Below are 11,426 nucleotides of genomic sequence, written 5' to 3'. Positions count from 1 at the left end.
TGCGCAGGTCTATTCATTGATTGGAGGGATGAACTGCCATTAATGTACGTAACGTAGTCTTACGTCACACGTAAGGTCAAGAGGAAAGAAGCATGGCCGCTGTGTTGAGAAGTTCTCGGTACCTAGTTGGAAGGTCTTGCAAGCATGTTGACTTTGCATTCGGTAAGGAGAACAAACGGAGACAGTGTATGCATTGTGCACGTCGCTGCGCTCACTTTAGAAGCTCAAGTTGTTACTTGAAGGCTCGTTGTGACTTGAAAACACCACCTTTGCTTGAAACGTTGGAAGATAAGTTTGAGTATATTTTTGGTAGACTGGGTTTAGCTGCTGCTGCAGCGGCTTCAGCTCACAGTCTGCTGGTTATGAAGCGTCTCTATTAAAATTAACCCTACGTTTTGTTCGGTCGTTTTTTTCAAAACGCTGAAGGTGAAAATTGTCAGCATATATGCTCTTGTGTCCTACTGTTTCCTGACTTTTTATATAAGGAACATTATGTAATGTCAGTACCGTGCACTTTGTCAAGTAATTTTTTTTGTAGCAAGATGGAAAAGTCTCTTTGTAGCCACTTTAACAGAGGAGCTTCTGAGTGGGGCAAGTGGGCCAAACTATTCGTCCAATCCTTATTATGTATCTTGTGCGTGTGTCCTTCCAGTTTGCACAAGGTATTGTCATACAGTATGTGGGTAAACAAATGGTAGAACACTCTGACTTTATGTTAATACATTATGTCTGAATGTGGATTAGAGACTTAAAATATTTTAATTATTTATAAAGTTAATTAATATCTAAGAGATTACACCTACATTAAACAGTGTTGCGGGAAAATGAGCTAAGAACTAATGACAAGCAGACAATAATTTTTTTTCCCTGAGACAAAGATACTGTGTCTTATCATTGATCCATTTCACTGTTATGTTGTAGTCTCCACAAGGTCTATGGCCTCAAAGACACAGGTCGGGTTTGTTGGTCTGGGCAATATGGGAAACCCAATGGCAAAGAACTTGCTGAAGCACGGATACCCAGTCATTGCTACAGATGTGTTCCCGGAGTCCTGCAAGGAAGTGCAAGAGCTGGGTGCTCAGGTGGGAGTGTAAATATACGCAAGCCTTTTTCATTTTAAAAGTTTCCACCTGTTCTCTTCTTATCCTGTGCTTTTGTGTGTTTTTCAGATTGTGGATAATCCTGCTGAGGTAGCGGACAAGGCTGACCGCATTATCACCATGCTCCCCTCTAGTCCCAATGTCATAGACGTGTACACTGGACCAAATGGCATTCTCAAGTACACTTGGATTTTTCTTTCAGTACATGCAAAATAACCTCAGGGATTTAAGCCTGATTCTAAATTGTCTAAAACTTTTCTCAACAGAAAGGTGAAGAAGGGCTCCCTACTCATTGACTCCAGTACCATTGACCCAGCTGTTTCAAAAGAGATGGCTGCTGCTGCTGAGAAGATGGGAGCAGTTTTTATGGATGCACCTGTATCAGGAGGTACATTTTACACTTCGATAAAATTTCGACATCACGATAAAATATACAATACGATAAATATTTGATTGTATCTTTTCATGTGACAACACTAAAGAAATGACACTTTGCTACAATGTAAAGTAGTGAGTGTACAGCTTGTATAACAGTGTAAACTTGCTGTCCCCCCTAAATAACACATCAAACAGCCCTTAATGTAACCCAATTAGCCATTTTCCCTCCCCGGTGTCATGTGACTCGTTAGTGTTACAAGGTCACAGGTGTGAATGGGGAGCAGGTGTGTTAAATTTGGTGTTATAGCTCTCACACTCCCTCATACTGGTCACTGGAAGTTCAACATGGCACCTCATGGAAAAGAACTGTCTGAGGATCTGAAAAAATAATGGTTGCTCTACATAAAGATGGCCTAGGCTATAAGAACATTGCCAACAGGCCTCACCATGGTCGACCACAGAAGTTGAGTGCACGAGCTTAGCGTCATATCCAGAGGTTGTCTTTGGGAACTAGGCGTATGAGTGCTGCCAGCATTGCTGATGAGGTTGAAGGGGCAGTGGGTCAGCCTGTTAGTGCTCACACCATATGCCCGTACACTGCATCAAATTGGTCTGCAACAACCAGAAGGAAGCCTCTTCTAAAGATGATGTACAAGAAAGCCTGCAAACAGTTTGACAAGATGAGCAGACTAAGGATGGATTACTGGAACCATGTCCTGTGGTCTGATGAGACCAAGATAAACATATTTGGTTCAGATGGTGTCAAGCGTGTGTGGCGGCAACCAGGTGAGGAGTACAAAGATGAGTGTGTCTTGCCAACAGTCAAGCATGGTGTTGGGAGTGTCATGTTGGGGCTGCATGAGTGCTGCCGGCACTGGAGAGCTACAGTTTATTGAGGGAACCATGAACACAAACATGTACTGTGACATACTGAAGCAGAGCATGACCCCCTCCCTTCGGGGACTGGGCTGCAGGGCAGTATTCCCACATGATAACGACCCCAAACACACCTCCAAGACGAACGCTGCCTTGCCAAAGAAGCTGAGGGTAAAGGTGACGGACTGGCCAAGCAAGTCTCCAGACCTAAACCCTATTGAGCATCTGTGGGGCATCCTCAAGCAAGGTCTCTAACAGCTCCATGATGTCGTCATGGAGGAGTGGACAAGGACTCCAGTTGCAACCTGTGAAGCTCTGGTGAACTCCACGCCCAAGAGGGTTAAGGCAGTGCTGGAAAATAATGTGGCCAAACAAAATGTTATATTATAATAATACACTCTGGGCACAATTTGGACATTTTCACTTAGGGGTGTACTCACTTTTGTTGCCAGCAGTTTAGACATTAATGGCTGTGTGATGTGTTATTTTGAGGGGACAGCAAATTTACAGCTGTATGCTCACTGCTTTACATTGTAGCAAAGTGACATTTCTTGTGTTGTGACATGAAAAGATATAATCAAATATTTACAAAAATGTGAGGTGTGTGTATACTATAAATATGTGTGTGTATATAAAAATAACATTTGCTTTCTGATCTTGAAAAACATACACTGCTGTCTGGTTATCAGGTAGCCTTCACCTAGCTAAAAATAGTGCAGCCTAATACAAAGGCCTTGCAATAAATTTTTTGACTGTGTTCATTGTGCAGGCCATTGTGGCACAGTGAACTGTATTGCATTATGCTGAAAGGTGTTTACAACATTTAGTCCACCTTCACTGAAATAAATGGGTAAACATAAATTGATGACATGATAGCATCACGCTGCTGCTGCAATTGATGTGAATCTCCCGTTCCACCACATCCCTAAGGTGCTTTATTGGATTGAGATCTGGTGATCGTGGAGGCCATTGGAGTACTTTGAGCTCATTGTCATGCTCAAGAAACCAGTTTGAGATGATTTGCGCTTTGTGACATGGTGCATTATCCTGCTGGAAGTAGCCATCAGAAGATGGGTACACTGTGGTCTTAAAGGGATGGAAGGGATTATGCTGCTCTTTGCTAAAGTTACAGTTGATAAAGAGCACCAACAGTATCTATTTAAGGAGGAGGAGCAGGAGCAGCTTCTTCCTGCACAAATGTTCCCCTAGCTGTAAAGTGTGTGCTGCCTAACTTTCTTGGGGGTCCGTTTGTTTGAACTTAGCGTTGTCAACGTCTGGACAGCCACTTTCTTTGGATTGATTTTGGTCCATTTTACAGCCTGGCCCTAAAGATTAGTAATGATTTATATGCTTCCTTCCTGTGGTAGTGCACATGGATTACAGTTGTCCAGCTTTCTGCCTTGAACATGTGTGTGTGTGTGTGTGTGTGTGCGCGCGCGGTGACAGCAGTTTAACTAGTGCAAACTGAAGTGTATGTCATACTTTGATACATCAAGTCAATCACCAGGATTTAGCTTCTTTTTGAACCTCTCCAGTGGTCAGACAGTAATCAAAAGAAGTACCGTGGCATGGGTAGTGACCGTTTAATCCAGTGTGGTTAAATGTTTAAACATAAAAGCACACATGACAGTGGGGACATAATTGAGTCAGCATGTGTCTGATAGTTGGTTCTTGGTGTGAGAGGACCAGATGAGATAACTGCCATCTTTCATTTTTCCTTAAGCTGGAAAATAGGCTAGAGTTAAAAGGTCTGTAATAACTGAAATGGAAATGAGTGAACCTGTGGTAGAGAAGACAAATGTTTAAGAAAAGACTTTTGTTTATGGGAATTTCCAGGAAGAGGATTGTATTTGGGACATCTGTAATGGGGAAAATTGATTATGTTTGATGAAAATGTTTGCTGGTTAGGTGTTTGTTAGATGGGTTTTTTCTTTCTCCAAAATACTCAACATTTAGGCAGTAGTCTGTGCTTCTTGCTTCTCATTTTAAATATGTCAGTGAAGGTTTAGCATTTGCACAGAGAGGAATGTTTCGGCTGTAGAAAATCCACAAACCTGATTCCTGACAGTTTCCGTGTTTGTTCCACTTGTGTACAGATCTTTATGGTTTTGTACTATGAGGGTATTTTCTATCTTGTCTTTTTTTAGCTTGTTTTAGAAATGAAAGAGTAGATTGGGACACAACTTCATATTCCTAATTTCATATTTCAACTATGCAAATGATCAATCATAGATTCAGTCAAAATTAAGTTGTTTATATTTTATTTAAGTATGCACCTCCCATATGATTACCTAAATTATTCAACTTTAAATTTATTTTCCATCTGTACTGCATGTCACCTCTTGGACAAGTCATTAACTGGCACTATCAGTGAGTTTTATGCAGATAACTTGATAACTGGCTTGAAATTCTCGATCACCAAATCAGAAGTTGAAGTTATCTGTTGCAACAAAGCTACTGATCATACAGTATTTTGATATATTGTTACTGTGAATCTGTGTCACTTTGATGTTTTCCTTTTTACATCTTATTTCTTTTTTATGGCCACTATTCTGTATGTTTGAAACCATTAGCAGCGTTATTTCTCACCGTGACTGTTGTCATTCCCACCTGTCTCCAGCAGCACAGTCATTCTAGATTCCAGTAGAAAATGCTGCTGGTCATGAGGACTAGGGAGGGGGAAACGTATTACGCCCTTCTTGGCCTCTCGCCATTAGCTTCCTGTAAACTTTAGGATTAATTATAAGACTATGTTGGTTAATTTCTTGGCACCCATGTGGCTTGCACCTGGTTATTGGATATCACTGAGCTTTAACCACATGTGAACCTGAATGCACCATCAAATGTACAGATCATGATACAGCAGTTCTTAAATCTAGACAAGGGCTGACCAAACTTTTTCCAGCTGTGTCCCAAAGCTTTTGACTGACTTACCCAGGGAGAACAGGCTATAGGTTATTGTCCTCATATTTTTTTAAAGACATACTAGACAGACTTGCTTTGAATACCTAAATGGCAGTGAGTGTTCCCTATTAATTGGTACATCACCTTAATCTGGTATATTCAAGTTTTTAAATTTTATACTTTTGTATGTAGCATAACTTTAGATGCAATACTGTTTTGTATTTTTATTTGAGGCACATCGTAATTTTGTTTTGATTAATTGCTACATAATCGGTCCCTTACATTCAAAGTGAAAAGTCCCTGTAGTTCCAAACCACTGATGGAAATTCCCATTTTCACTCCAAAACTACAAGTCATATAGACATGTCCACAGTTAATTTCTTCTAGATTATGCTCAGAGACAAATCTGTTCTTTAGATATGTTTTCCAGCCAAATGAACAAAGTTTCTTTGTATTAGAGAGTCAATAAAGAGCTGACAGGAAATGGGTTTAGAGACGTTGAGAGCAACATGCAACAAAGATGTGTAAACATATTTATTTCATTATCTCCTGATTGTAGTTTGATAGCCCTTTTATGTGTATTTCTTTGTTGCCACATGAAAAAAATTTTCCGTACTTTTGGATTATAAAATGATGGTAACTGCTATATGATTAACAAAGATTACTTTGAGCTAATTCATATATTTGCCTTTTGTTCAGATAAAACTTTCCGAAATTACTACCAGTCTTGCACATGGTTCATTGAATGTAAGCACGATTTCCCATTCCCAGGTGTGGGTGCTGCCAGTTCGGGTAAACTGACTTTTATGGTTGGAGGAGCCGAGGAGGAATTTACTGCAGCCAAAGAACTTCTCAGTTGCATGGGAGCTAATGTGGTGTACTGCGGTCAAGTTGGAACTGGACAGGTATGAGTAGATATTTAATTTTTCTTTTTTTGCATGTGTAAAGATAAGAATTCAAGTGTCTTTGTACTTGGTTTGTCACTTGTTTCATGAAATCCAAAATTTAAGTTAAAATGATGTGGTGTCAAGGTTATTGAATGCTATTTTTCTGTCATCTTGTTATAGGCTGCTAAAATCTGTAACAACATGCTTCTAGCCATTGGAATGATAGGGACTTCAGAGACAATGAATTTGGGAATCAGGTGAACACAATCTTGGTTACAAATAACAGCATATTTGCAGTCATTTTAAATCATAGCGATAGATGCAGCAGCAATACACTTTGTGTATCAACATGGAATTTGTTTTCACTCAGGCTTGGTCTTGATCCTAAACTGTTGGCCAAGATCCTGAACATGAGTTCAGGTCGATGTTGGTCCAGTGACACCTACAACCCTGTGCCTGGTGTCATGGAGGGAGTCCCATCTGGGAATAACTACCAAGGAGGCTTTGGCACCCAGCTGATGGCTAAGGTCAGTTTGATGACCAGTTGAACTATACTAAACTTTATTTGCTCCTTCTGCAATTGTGTTTAAGTATTAGTGTTACCACAAAAAAATAATCTTTAGGTTTGTACATGTTGCCATGTCATCACAAATATGAGGAAGTAAAGTATATTTTATACCTTTTAATAGTTATGTTTCATCTAATTGGTGTGGAGAAATAATTAGTTCTTATTAGCCCTAATATTTTTGGAACAAAACGATACAAAAATGTGTTTGTTTTGCTTTAAGTGGATTGTTGTCATTCATATACTCTTTGTATGTATGTATCAGATTTATCATGAGACTTATTTCTGTGTCATGTGTCCTGCATGTGACGGGGAGTTTGAAATACTTAAAGAAGAATCTCTGTCACACCACTTAAAATAATGCAGTGAACTGTTCAGCTGTAGTTTATGTTCCTCTTAAAAGGGAGTCATGCCCATATTATTACAACATAAAGAAAAATTCTCTGGTGTGTGGACTGGTGGTTTTGGTTTTAGAGTTTAATTTTCAGCTCTGTTGGTTTCTCTAATGTATGTTTGCTTTTCTTTTTCAGGATCTAGGCCTCGCACAGAACACAGCCACCAACACAAAGACTCCTGTTCCCCTCGGCTCCTTAGCCCATCAGATGTACCGTATGATGTGCGCACGTGGTTATGCCAATAAAGATTTCTCCTCCGTATTCCAGTTTCTGCGTGATGAGGAAGGCCAGTAATGTCAGCCCCGTCCACAGCCTTGCCAGGCCAGGCGCTTCACAGGACTAACATAGTGTACTTGGTGCGCATTTTGCCCCAAGGACCTTTTTTTTTTTTTTCACTTCTCTCTTCAAAGTTGTGAAAGGCATGATTCCTACAGAGTTCCAACACAAAGTGACAGATCATGTGTGCACTTCTCACCTTTAGGAAATCATGTTTCCTGTGTGATCTAGCCTTTTTTTTTTTTTAAATGCAACACTCCTTTCAGTTTTTAGAAGCAAGTGAATTGTCAGATACATGGAGGATCCAAAAGATCAGCAGACTGTCGAGCAGTGGTAGCTCTGCAGAGGTTGCTCTTAAAATAAATCTGGGAATCTGTGGTGTTAAGAAGACAACTCTATTAGGCTAAACAGCTGCAATACAGTTTAGTCTCCACATATTTGTCTATTGTTTGTGATCATTTCTTAATGCTGCTGTGTTTGGGGGGGGGGGGTTTGTTTGTTTTTTGTTTTTTTTCCTGTTTATGGCCATTATTTCTCTTGACATTGGAAATGTTACTTTGAGATAAGAGTGTTAACATATGATAACATATCCTAGGAAATAAAGACAAATTGTGATGTCTTAAACTTGCTTTAAATTTCATCCACTTTTCTTTTCTGGATTTGGATGTTAACTTAAATATTAACAGTCATTTTTAAAACGAACATTTAGTTATCGATTGCTGCTGATTTGTTTTAATAATGCCATTATTTCAGTTATTGTTGGAATTTCTGTCATAGAGTCAAAGGGGACAGATTTTTATGCAGTCCACAGACTTGCATGTAAATGCTGCCAAACACCAGACAGAGAAGGGAAGGATACTAATTCTGGCAAGGAAAATGGCTATTTAAATTCTAAATGCATTGTATTAGGACACCCACTATACAATTTTCTCTCTCTGAGCACTAAGTTAAATAACTCCAAATGTTGTAGTTTGCATAAAGGATGCCACTGATTCCGTAGTCACGATAAAACAAAACTCTGCCTTTAAGAGGTTGGCTGCAGAGCCGATGCAGTGGTGGGTTGCAAGAGACACTGTTGTTCCGAACTAAAAGGACACAACTTTTTTTATCCAGTTGGAATTACATGATCCAACATGCACAATCCAGATGCTAATCTAATCTCTAATGAAGATTTTAGTTTTTTTTTTGTTTTTTTTATTGCATATTGCCTACTGCTCCACAACTTTGAAACAAAGTTGTGACAGACAGTCGCATCATGCAGCCAGCCTCAGCCATTTCTCCCCACTTAGGCCAGACCAGGAGGCCGGCATGTTTCTGATCTAGTTTGCCAAGAGCCACAGAGGGGCCAAGGTGCCATAGGTCATGCGATCACAAGACAAACCCATAAAAAGTCCATTAAGCACTGTAGGCTAAGAGCTGTGTTGTCATCTACTTGATAGGTACTGCAAACAGAGCCGCACTTTGGTCTCAGGCCTGCAGCAGAATGTGACACAGCCTGACATCATCATCCCTCAGCTTATAGCTTCTCCAACACTTTTTAATAAGCTTTGCATTCAGCAATCTTTTTGTTTTTATTTGTGTTTGGTTCTTTATAAAACAGTGAATCAGCAATCTATTTGTTTATATTTTTAAACCCCGTGATGCACATTTATACTATGCAGTTTTGCATGTAGTTGTGCAACTACAGTAGGCTATATGCTACATCTCACCAAAAAGACATTTTTTTAGGTTGCAAATGTTAACTAGTGCATTGTGATAGGGTGATATTTTATCCTAGGTGACTTTTCATAAAATATTTTCTGTTTTTTTTAGTTTCAAATAGTTCTTAATCCATATTGTACCCTATAGTGCAACAAGGACGAGTTTTTTTTTTTTACATTTCACATTGTTAGAAATGGTTACATTTCTAAATGTAACCATTTAGAAATAGTTACATTTCTAACTGCCTTGTCCAATGTAACTGCAGTATGTGTTATTGGCCTGTTGTTAAAAAAGAAGAAGAAAAGTACCTATTTAAAATTTGTAAAACACGTTCTGCAAACATACAAGACCAAACTTATTGCAAATCCAATTATTGTCAAAATACAAACTCCAGCAAGCCATTAGTCGCTGAACCTCAACATGTAGCCTATCCTTTTAATTAATTTGATTACAATTTAACAAAATGTTTTATGTCGTATTTATTTGTATATTTCAGACTGTATGTGCAAATTTTTGCGTGTAGGCCTAATAATTAATGAAAAGTGTAGATTATCGCATCATTATTGTTTGGCCTTCAACCACTGTCACTAATAACAGGTTACCATAAAAAAAACTTCAGTGTGTGTGTGGAGGGCATATTGAAATGGAAATAAAATTAACAAATCAAATGCTTCTTTATCAACAACTCGTGACCTATTTGGTTTTTCGACATGGACCATCTTGTTTAGCTGGCTTAACCACTCATATAACATTTCCTACCAGCTGCTATATGTTTAGAAAATTAGCTGCCCTCTCATGTGTGTGACAGCGTGCTGAGGTGATTCCTTTTCAGCTAACACTCACTTTTTCAAAATCGGTTTCATGCAAAGTTTAAGAAAGTGGTAAATTCTTCTATCCAAAATGGAGTGAACTAGATGAGTATAGGCTAAATAAAAAAGCCGTTTACTCTGTCTACAGTCGTTTATCATTACAATGCAATAAAAACAAAAATCAAACATGAACCTATTCAGTAACGTAAAACATATTGCTTTTTTTCTGAAATGTAGACCACTATTTGCTCTTGCCTACAAGCTATGAACTTGGGCCATAAAGATTTACAGCCTCAAAAGGTGGGAAAACTCTATTAAACTTTATTAAAAATTAAAAGGTGCTCAAATTTAGTTAGGGATACATGTCTCTGCTTCTGTGGTCTCACCATAGAAATGTAAAACAAAAAAAATATTCTGATAATTAAAACAGTATTTTGTTTGAGACTAATCTTAACCCTCACGTCGCACCTCTTCAGTCTTTCACAGTGCTGCTACACAGCTGAATGTGTAGAATGAATGAGTGCTGGTAGTGTCATATATATAGGCTAAACCGTATACAACATTTTATTTGTATTCCTCCACTACAGACGCATGCTCACTAAGGATTTGTTTAGGCTATATACCGTATGTGCCCCAAATGGTAGACTGTTTTTAGCTTTGCGTTCTACATAGGAGAAAAGAAAGAGCCCACCTATCGAGGCATTTTACGCAGAATAGGCCTATAGAAACATATGACGATGAACGGTTTCTTTTACTCACTTTACTCTATAATTCATTTTGAGCTTTGATTTTGACCATGTAATGCCAGTCTATTTTTTTTTTAATCGCCAAAGACAAGAGAAGTTAATGAAACTTGTCTAAAAACCGAGCACAGTCTGTCGATGAAATTCCCTCTTCGGCATTTAGCAGTGTTTTCTCTTCGGGTTTCCTGGCGTGAAGTGTCTATTTGGCCAGACTGTAACTTTCAACTTGACCTTGGCCTCCAGCCGCGTCTAACCAGTAGAGGAAGATTGCAGCCAAAATGTGGCATGCTTTTTGGTATTTTGTGGACATTGAGCATTTGTTTGGATTAACACATTGCAGTGCCAAATGTGAGGATGACTAAGAATGAATGCTGTTGTAATATGCTTTTAAGATCTACAGAACGTCAGTCTGTTTTTTTTTTTTAAACTGCGTAATCGCTATGCTTAAAAGCGTCACTGGCCTTAAAAGCATATGTCATCTAGTTCTCTCATGCCCTGTATTACACAATTCATCAAATAAGCGTATTGTGATGGCCCCGTACCATACACAAGATGGCCTCTGCATCACAGTTTCAATCAGTTTGAGACTGCAGACTTTGTTCACTTTCTTTGAGGGGGGGGGGGGAATCCTCCTACGGCATCTTTTTCTAAAACATGGTTATGATGTACAGTAGGCTGCATCTTCACAGATATGCATTATCTGAGATCTGGACGTCTATCATCTCCTTTGCATATCACGTGTTTGGCCCTGGCCAATAACCTTGCGATCTTTATGCACTCAGGCGTGTTGGT

At 39.0% G+C, this 11,426-nt stretch overlaps 1 protein-coding gene across 1 annotated transcript; it reads left to right on the top strand.

The window, feature by feature from the left end:
- The first annotated feature begins 49 nt into the window (after positions 1 to 49).
- On the top strand, positions 50 to 8,005 carry hibadhb (3-hydroxyisobutyrate dehydrogenase b). The gene is made up of 8 exons (XM_038711671.1): positions 50 to 162; positions 922 to 1,082; positions 1,170 to 1,279; positions 1,367 to 1,488; positions 6,030 to 6,163; positions 6,326 to 6,402; positions 6,516 to 6,672; positions 7,241 to 8,005. Exons 1-8 carry the CDS (start codon positions 93 to 95, stop codon positions 7,397 to 7,399), a joined length of 990 nt encoding a protein of 329 aa, XP_038567599.1. The 5' UTR covers positions 50 to 92; the 3' UTR covers positions 7,400 to 8,005.
- The last annotated feature ends 3,421 nt before the right edge of the window (positions 8,006 to 11,426 follow it).

Source organism: Micropterus salmoides, unplaced genomic scaffold (assembly GCF_014851395.1).
Source record: "Micropterus salmoides isolate LMB-PRFRI ecotype aquatic unplaced genomic scaffold, ASM1485139v1 Ms_hic_scaffold_11, whole genome shotgun sequence".
In the NCBI taxonomy this organism is placed as follows: domain Eukaryota; kingdom Metazoa; phylum Chordata; class Actinopteri; order Centrarchiformes; family Centrarchidae; genus Micropterus; species Micropterus salmoides.
This window is presented reverse-complemented; position numbering and strand designations above follow the sequence as displayed.